General features: G+C 45.0%; 1 protein-coding gene across 1 annotated transcript in view; it reads right to left on the bottom strand.

The window, feature by feature from the left end:
* Positions 1–229: 229 nt before the first annotated feature.
* Positions 230–10,063, bottom strand: part of desi2 (desumoylating isopeptidase 2) — a 28,222-nt gene continuing 18,388 nt past the window's right edge. Inside the window, exons 3-5 of the mRNA XM_012839312.3 lie at positions 8,471–8,564; positions 7,244–7,385; positions 230–1,487 (exon numbers count right to left, since the gene is read on the bottom strand). Of these exons, the coding sequence (XP_012694766.1) occupies positions 1,239–1,487; positions 7,244–7,385; positions 8,471–8,564 (485 nt within the window). The 3' untranslated portion in view covers positions 230–1,238. The remainder of the gene's footprint in view (positions 1,488–7,243; positions 7,386–8,470; positions 8,565–10,063) is intronic.

Here is a 10,063-nt window from a genome sequence, read left to right as displayed (position 1 = left end):
AGACTCTCTAGAATGCTAACAATGAAATGTGTTCACACAGGTGTTGACAGTGGTATCTCATTAAATTAAAATAAAATTGAAATTAAAACAGTTTGACAAAAACTACATGTAGCGTGCACAAGTTTGAAATACATTTATGAACGGTGATTATGGCTGGTGCAGCCATCTTTTTTTTCTGAAGAAGTCAAACACTTATGAAGCCAAAAAAAAGTCTTGAAGAACGCTGGGGTTATATTTTCAATATCTTCTTCTTTTTAATAATTTTAAAACGGGATACAAATATCGTCTCGAAGTTATAAGACTAGAAAGCTAGCAGTGTAAAACATCTGACGTTTTTGCAGGGTAAGACCGAGCCCGTCAGCCGGAGCGTGGCGATGCAGAAAGGTATAAAGAGAGAAGAAAACAGAGCTCCAGCTGTGACGGGCCAATGGTAAAAAGTTTGAGGCACAACCACAAAAGTGGGGATACATCAGCTGCTTGTGTGAATGTGTGTGTGTGTGTGTGTGTGTGTGTTTTGTTTTAACAAAAAAGGTGGTTTGCCCCAGGTGGCTTAATGTCAGCGTAACACACACTACATACACACAAACACACACACACACACACACACAGAGTTTGTAAACAAAAAAGCTCATTCCAGAGTTGTCAAAATTGCAAGGACCAGGTGCAACCTAAATAACACAATCTCAAGAGCCCACCCCTCCAAATGGAACACAAAACCAAAGAGGAAAGTCAACATAATTTCAGACTAAAGGAGTGTCGTGTTGGAAAACTCAGAACAGTTTTGAAGTCTGTCTTTCTCTTCAGCACCAAAGAGTCCTGAGTGTGTAAAAAAGAAGGCCATAAAAGAAACATAAATTTGACATCATATGTCTGATCATCATCATCATTGTCTCTCTGACAACGAGTGTTCAATGAACAAGCAGAACAAAACAAAACAAAAATATAACAAACACAGGAAATCAGGTCCATAGTCCCTGCAGCCAGTCCCTGGTCCCTGGCTCCTCCTCATACTGAGCCTACGGATGGATCCCTTACCACCAGGGGGTGCTGTGGCTTCTCTGAGCAGTTCCAGCTGGTTTGGCCAGACGATTGGCCCGAGTGTTTTTCCCAGGGCGGCTCCCACTGGAAGACGGCCCTGTCCGTCAAGGCGAGCAGGCCAAGGGGCGGGGTGACCGAGTGAAGTTTGGGTGTGGCTAGAGGCGGGGTTTGGTGGGTTCCGGGCGCACGCTGGGCGTGGCCTACCGTCGTGGCTGGTATCGGCCGGGTCGGGGGAAAGGCGCCACGGCGGCGGCCGAGGTAGGCGTGGAGGCGGTGGCGGCAGCATCCTCTGCCTCCTCAAGCTCTCCCTGGAGCTCCTGGCTGATGCTGGACTGCAGGGCGGCCGGGGTCAGCCACTCTTTGGGCAGGCAGCTCTGGAGGAAGGGTACGCAGGAGCTGAAGTAGGCCAGCCGGTTCACCCAGCGGGGGACCTCCCGGCCACACAGGATCTAAGATGGAGGAAGAGAGAGACAGAGAGGAATGGAGCGAGGAGAGGAAAGAGCAAGGGAGAAAAGGAGTGAGGGAAGGATAGAGACAGAGAGAGAGAGAGAGAGAGAGAGAGAGAAGAGAGAGAGAGAAAGAGGGAAAGAGGACAGGAGAGCATGAGAGAGGGACAGAGCAAGGAAAGAGGAAACAGATAGAGGGAGAAAGCGAGGGAGGGAGAGATACAGGCAGAAAAAGCGTGAGAGAAAGAAATCATAAACCATGCAAGTTAACAACTGGTCATCATGAAAAAAGCTTTACATGGCTTTGTTTTGGGAAATTGAGTTTAAGAGAACATTTCCTCGCATTCTTTTTCAGGAATAGTAGTAGTAGAAGTAAATACCAGTTTCATTTTCAATTTCTCAAAAAAACAACACTCACAATTCTACCAGCAGTCTCTACTACACAAGTGATCAGACGGTGGATGACTTGGTTTGGATCAACTATTTAAAGACAAAATAAAACCACGGAATGGAATTAAGTTTGTGGATTGAACCTGCTCAATGCGTTCGTCATTGTGCATCAAAGTACACCATTTAGCACCTCGGACTTGGAGTTGTATCTGACAATTTTGAGAAAGATTCTCTACAGGAACTCTCTTAAGAAGCATCAAAGGACCCCACCTGTGTTGAGGCCTGCAGAACTGGAGCCGGGGGACATGACTGATGCTTTAGAGGTGGCGGCCCCTGTTTCCTGGGCAACACTTAACCTCCGTTATGATATTGATAACCAAATCATGATCAAGAGAGCCTTGAACTTAGACTCTGATGATGCAATAGTGTCATGATGTCATTTTTGGCAATCATCAGGCCAACATTACGTAATCTGTATTGATATGACAGTATTTGGCCCCTGCTATGACATGATTATGTCAGTCTTAAGACCGAGGGGTTCCACATGGCATCAACCATTAACAATCAAAGCTAGAGAGATGCTTCAGGGTAAAGATGCAGCGAAGCGGTGCTGGAGGACACCACTGAAGCCAATCACCGGCAAAATACAATCCCATCAAGGAACTAAGCTTCCCCTGACCTGGTTGTTCACCCTGGTGTGAATACTCATTTTAATTTCCCAACTCTAATCTTTCAAAGAGGTGACGTTGGGCACTTAACTAAAGGTGGTACACCCATGGCTACACAACACAACTCTACCACATCAAACACAGGCTAGCACCAGTACTAACTGCACTATAGCCTAATGGATTAACCAACCTGAAGAAGCATGTAATCGAAAGTGGCGTCCTGTTCTTAGAAAGTAAAACATAAAGGATGAAGATTATTATAAACATCAGCACCAGCAACAGGAATACAAGACATGTGTGACTCACAGAGCACGGCAGTTTGTGGTTGGAGGAATTGAAACACAACATAAAAGTACAATTTCAATGCCATCAAAAATAGTGTAGCCCATTTACTTTAGCCTTTAAGCTTCAAACTCAAACCCTTCAGTTGGACGAGCATTAAAAGGAAACAAGTGCCAGTTGGAGAGTCACTGAAGTACTGAATAGACACTGATACTATGCAGCCAACAGAGGGAGCGTGGATGTTGCGGTGGCGCTTGTGATTCCTTCGCCTGTGGCTCAAAGCATTCCACATGACTCCTAACAGGATTAGCCCACGTCGCTAAAGAGAGAAGCAATTAGAGCGAGCACTGAAGAGACACGGCGGGCTGAGACGCGAGCAGGCCTGACTGCCAGAGGCAAGTGAGAGGAGGGGAGGAGAGGAGAGGAGAGAAAAAAACAAGATAAACAAGAGAATGAGAGAAAGGTGGATACTGAGAAAAGAGTCAGTGAGTGAATGGAGGATGAGGGGAGAGAGAGAGAGAGAGAGAGAGAGAGAGAGAGAGAGAGAGTAAAGGCATGAGACAAAAAGGGGGCTGATGGAAAGATGGGGAACAGGCAACAGAGAGACTGTGGATGAGGGGGAAAGGGAGGGAGAAAGTCAGAACATGGACGGAAAAGGGAATGATAGAAAGTGTGTCGCATTGTAAAGGGAGAGTCAATGAGTCAATGAGGGAGAGACGGAGCGAGTGAATGAGACAAAAGGGCAATGACTGGCTGAATGGATGGATGCTGAAAAGTTAAGGCCAGACACAGATGGAGTTATACTGCCACTGGATATCTAGTCAGCTTTACAACTGACTTAACAAGTTTACTTACTATTTGGTTTCAGAACAATATAGGGAAGTGGCAACACTTGCGCTACACACACAGTTAAAGAGCCATTGCACAACTTTGGCCACTCCTGTTGTTGCAAAATGACGGCCTTAAACCAGCTGACCACCTGAAGTCTTCTCCGCCTCTCCAAGGTTCTCCACCTAGTCCCAGAGCTTCAGAGCCACGCAGTCACATACTACACAGTCGGTCACATACTACACATTCAACACACAGACAGTCACATACTACACACTCAACACACAGACAATCACATACTTCACATTCAACACACAGACAGTCACATACTTCACATTCAACACACAGACAGTAACATACTACACACTCAACACACAGACAGTCATAGGCTTGCTTTTGTACAGTTTGTAATGCACATACAAATGTTCAGCATCCCTTATTCTTGATGTAGAATTTATCAAATTAGTTGTTTGTCAGGGCGTCATTATACTGTTGTTCCTCAGAGGCGACAGATCCAGGCAATGGCAAATATTGCTCACACTTACAGCACAAAATACTACTCAGACAGCTTACTACACTACTAGGAAGTACACTCAGTGGACTCTCCAACAAAGTTGTGTGTGTGTGTGTGTGTGTGTGTGTGTGCAAGGCCTTTATGGAACATGAGAATGAAATCAGTGTTAATTTGATTTTGTCTGAGCCAACCCTTTAATGCTGTGGCCCAAGTGCATTCCTGGGAGTGAGTGATGATGCAAGTACGGGTAGGGAGGGATGTGTGTGGTTTCATTCCCACCCACAGCAGCAGAATAGCAGCATTACCACATGTGCTGGTATGAAATGAGGTTAGTGAAGAGGCACGAGACTCCAGACCAAGCTTAGAACGCCTTGGAAGCTACTGTGGACAAAAATCTGCTTTCCTGGTTCCTCTCCATCTTCTTGCACTTCACACAATGATGCACGTGGGTCGGGGCATGCACACACGCAACAACACACACTCTCTCTCTCTCTCTGTCTTTCACACACACACACTCACACACACACACACAAAGGAGTAAAGAAGTACTAATACTGTAAGGATTATTACTTTAGATATATTTAACTAGAGGCTGGAGGCCAACATGAAAGCACTTCTGATCAAACAGCGAAAATAGTTTAACATGCATATATCTGAATGTGGGGAGAGGGTGTAAGAGTTTATATAGATTACATATACAGTTTATTTAGTCACAAAGTATGATACAGCAGTGGTTCCCAAACTTTTTACAGTCTCGTACCCCTTCAGACCTTCAATCTCCAGCTACGTTTTTTTTCTCGTTTTCGTTTTGCCTCATTTTGTTCACCATGAGGTAGATTGATGGCTTAAAATGAGTGAATAATATGTGCCACAAGTGACCCAAACCTTCTAATGTTGTTGTTTGCCAGCCATCAACAGAACAGAAGACTAAAAAAAACATTATTTGCAGGCGATTGGGAAGATGAGCGAATTCATTTTACAGGCCGTTGGACAGGGGGGCGTGGCCAGAGCGGAGTTCAGCACAGACGTGACATTTTCTTAGTTTTTTAATGAATGCTTGTTCATCATTGCGATTGTTGTTGTGTTTATTAGAAAGAAATACAGCCTTGCAGGGCAAAATACAAGGGAATTTGGGCGATTTTGATGCACAAAATGATGTTTCCGTCTGAAAGTTGCAATTCTGTTTCAAAGGGTAATTCCGTCCGTTTTCCGTTATCGCGGACCCCAGTTTGGGAACCGATGTGATACAGGAACCGAAAAGTATTCAAATGCACACACCCATCTGTATGACCCTTCAGAGACCGTAACTGTTCTGTGGCCTGCAGTCGGCATTGAAGTAAAAATGAAGTACATAAATAAACAAGTAAAATAATTCTGAACAGTCTATGTCCTCTGCAGTTTTTTATGGAGCTTACAACCCAATGGAGATGGACCCAGCTGAGAAAAGTATTGGCTGAAAATGTAAAGGTGAAACCACACCACACCACATCCAGTGAAAAGGACCCTAGTGTCTGTTCTCTGATAGAATAAAACACTATTGCCGAAGCCTTAACTATGAGTTCAAGTCAGGGTTTTCTCTCTATGGATGATGTGTCCTTTGTGGCTCAGCATCCTCTCAGGCAAACCCAGGGCACACATCAATGTGCTGCCTGACATTAGTGGCCTTAGTGACAAGAGAGCCATCAGGCTGCAGAGGTGACAGACACAGGCAGCTTCGCTAACGGGCAGGATGGGGAGAGGCCCACAGGAGATTAGCACCCATTATGAACAAACACCCTCCAGCAAGAACACGTCTGCAGCCCTGTGTGTGTCAGTGTGTGTGTGTGTGTGTGTGTGTGTGTGTGTGTGTGTGTGTGTGTGTGTGTGTCGGTGTGTGTGTATATGTGTGCGGTGTGTGTGCGTGCGTGTGTGTGTGTGTCAGTGTGTGTGGTGTGTGTGTGTGTGTGTGCGTGTGCGTGTGTGTGTGCGTGTGTGTGTGTGTGTATGCGTGTGTGTGTGTGCAACATGTTTGGGCACAAAACACCCCCAGGCCACACCTTCATACTCATATCTGTCTGTCATGGGCATGACTTCCGTGAGCAACAGACCACTGCTGATGCTCAATTAAAGAAGAACAACTCTTTGGGAAGTCTTTGGTAATCCAGTTATGCTTCTTTGTCTTCAAGTTGTCTTTCCTGAAAGTGTGTGAACTAAACTGATGATGCAAAAGTCTGATTATACAATAACCTGATAATTCATTTATTTTAAAAGGCATAATTTGTGAGAATCATTTCACGAGGGGGGTTCCTCTGCTGAATCTGTCTGGGCTCTGATGCCTTGCCACGCCAGATGTGGGCAGTGGGAGTGGCTAAGGATCATCGCCTGGGCAGATGGGCGCCACAGCAACCTGTTCCCAAGATGCACTGCAGTAGGATTTTTTTTTTTTTCGTTGTTGTGTAACAAACTATTGATGCTGAAGGACTGAACACTCAGAAAACCCGTAGAGGACAGGTGGCATTTCTATTTCCAGCTTCATTCAATTTATTCATTTCTACACACTGTGCCACTCACAAAGAACCTTGTCCAGATCCTTTACAGAAACCCACTCCTAAACTGTCCAGAGCAAGAGCGCAATGACAGCGGCAGAAGTGTGTTGTATTATTAAGATTGAGCATTAGCACATCACAAGCGAGCTGCTGCACTTATAAACATACACAGCATTTTCGTTAGCATTAATGTGAGGCGTTTTCTTATCACATGAGCAGAGTTAGCACTAGTGTGTGTCCTGTGCTGTGGCATTCAATGTGTTATTCAGATAGAACGTTAGCATTAGCATGAGGGGTTTTGATATTACGTGTACAGTGTTAGCAATAGTGTCCAGTACTGTGGTGTTCAGTGTTGGTATTAATCAAAAAGAGAATTAGCTCATAGTGAGCTGTTGTGTTTACAATTCATACAGAATTAATGTTAGCTTTAGTGTGAATGCTGTTCAGTGTTGCTGTTATTCAATTTTAGTGTTAGCATTAGCATGAGGGGTTTTGCTACTACGAGTGCAGATTTCACACTAGTGGTTGCTATGGTGACTGGTGCGGGCCTACCTCAGACAGCGCTGAGGAGAAGTGGTTGCAGTTCTTGTGCATGAGGTGGTAAGCGTTGCCCTTGTACTCCTTCCCGAGCTCCTCCACTATCCGCTCAACATCCTCCTCCGTAAAGTCTGTACTGCCCAGAATGATCGACTCTCTGGGACAGGGACAGAGAGAGAGAGAAGCTCACAAATGCTCACACACACACACAAGTTCATTTCTTGGAACTTACACACTTTACACTTAACACTGTACTCAGGCTACTATTCCCAAGGAAGACACCCACATAAATTGCTAAAAACTAGATGTCTGTGTGGGTGTGTGTGCCATGTGTGACAAAATGAACAGCTGCTTATGAGTTGAAACGAACTCTGAAAAAGAAGAACAAACCCATAACCACATCCACCATGGTGGATTCCTGTGCTGCCTTAATGATGTGCCTGACACACATTTCAAACTGCTTGAAAAACATCTCTGTGTAGATCTTTTTTCTGCACTATAATTCCTCCAGCTGCAATGATGTAAGCAACAGACATTTGTCACTTGCTTGATTGCTCCTACACTACAGGATGTAAGGCTGGGTACTAGCTCCCTCGCTGCCAGACCCATGTCAAAGATATCTCGTGCTTCTCTCAACTGCACAGCTCAAAACAAAGTCACAGGACTGTGTGTGTGTGTGTGTGTGTGTGTGTGTGTGTGTGTGTACACATGTGAGTGTGAGTGTGAGTGTGAGAGAAAAAGAGAGAGCTAAGGAAGAAAGAGAGTGGGAAGACAGAAAACGCTGGTGGCATGATCACGTGGGTCTGGCTGGTCCCTGTCTACATCTGACAAGTGGTAACTGTGACATCAAAAAGATTCTTCCATAACTCTAGAATGAGCTCATATAACTAGGATGTGGCTTTTAGCATTCTACTGCTAATGAGTCATTTATTGCCGTCAACTCTTCTCTACTGAAGTGAGATGTGATGTCAATCCTTCATGTGAGAGGTTTGTGACAGGAGAATATACAAATTAAGCGTTTTATTGACGCTCCGAGCAAAACCAGTGTGGTGTTGCTCTCCTCTGAGACAGTTAAAAATACTTATGTGACCCTTGTGTTTACAACTGTGTCTGTGTAGCTTGCATATAGTATTAAGCGCTCTGAGACAATTACTAAACGCCCTGAGACAATTTGATTGCTTTGGTGTTAAATCAATCAAATTGATTTAGAATTGGATTGAATTAATCGTCCCTTATACTCACTTGAACTTAAAGGTCTCTCCCAGTTCTGTGGCGTCGCCCGGCGTGATCTCAAAAATCCCTGAGAATGGGTACGGATGGCCTCCATAGGCAAACTCTGTAAAGACGACAAACAGGAAGAGAGGTGCTTTATCTCACTGATGCCAAACTATCTCAGCACTGAACAGTCATTAAAGCAGTGAACGGCCACACAACCTCAGAAGCACCTCGCTTGTACAGTCGAAGAAGTAGTTTCACCCAAAATATTGTTTTTTGAAGAAACCTTGTGTGTCCTCCACTCTGGGCAGTACAGACTTTGAACTGTACTGAACACACCATTTACAACACCAAGATAACATAATGGATCAACTACTTTATCCCTCATGAGTGTCATAAGTTGTTAATAGTTTATTACTGGTCTCTTGTGATTGGGAGAAAACCAGCAGAGCCAATGAGAGAGCCAATGAGAGGGCCAATGAGAGGGATAATGAGAGGGCCAATGAGAGGGCCAAGGGCTCGTCTTGTCCTGGGCACGTGTTCTGAACGGTTTAGTTCTGAATTATTTGGGTAATAAAGAGGTAAATAGGTAATAGGCAATGACTGTCATGACATTAGCTAATAACATTTCAGGAGCATGTGACACCAGGCATGAGCATGTGAGTCTACTGGAACAAAATATACTCTTGATTAATAAAATATCATGGTCCCTAAAATCCTAGTCCTAGTAACAGACCATAATCCTTCATGTGTTATACCCAGTTCCTACCCAGTTCCTACCTAGAAGGGGAGCTGACGGTGTCAGACCGTTAATCTATCCCCTGGCGACCTAGTACAATGAACCACTCTGCCAGGGCTTGAGTGTAAATGCGAGCAAGGAGATTCATCGTCTTTTGAGAAGGGCAAGGGGAACTCCTGCCCCTTCATTCACCACATTGATCACATCATCAGAGTACTATCTTCATTCGTGTGGGAATGAAGAAAAACTTTGCTGTGACTGGTGACTTGAGAATCAATGTGAAAATGGCAATTTGTTATCAATACTGATTGTTTTTATCTGTATGTGAACAGGGCTTTAATGTGTGACTAGTGTCCAACATGCCCAGGAAGGGTTCATGTCGTAAGAACTGGGTATAAACAGCAGGGGGTCACAGGGGGTCACACCCGGACAGCAGGGGGTCACACCCGGACAGCCGGGTCAGGGAGAGGACAAGAGGCCCGATACCGGAGGAAGGCTTGATTGACAGCATCGACCAGCCCACAATGTCAGTAAGGAAACTGAGATGGGATTAAGAGGGGGATCTCTCTTCAAAATACTGCCTCTCTCCCTCTCTTACACACACACACACACACAAGCACATCCTCTCTAATCCACTCTCTCTCTCCCTCCCTCTCCCTCTCTCCCCATCCCTCTCTCTTTACCTCTCTCCCTCTCCCTCACACACACACACACACACATTCTTTCTACTCTGCTCCCTCGCTTTCTCTGTCTGACTCCCTCTGGTCGTCTCGGTCTCTCTATCACTCTCACCTTCTGTGTGCTAATGTACCCTGTCAGAATCCTGTGTTCTGTAATTGGGCTGCCTGCTGCGATGAGGTGTGATTGGAATTTCAATGGAG

The sequence above is a fragment of the Clupea harengus genome, chromosome 13 (genome assembly GCF_900700415.2).
Source record: "Clupea harengus chromosome 13, Ch_v2.0.2, whole genome shotgun sequence".
Taxonomy (NCBI): Eukaryota; Metazoa; Chordata; class Actinopteri; order Clupeiformes; family Clupeidae; genus Clupea; species Clupea harengus.
Note: the sequence above shows the minus strand (reverse complement) of the source record. Positions and strands in the feature narration are given on the sequence as shown.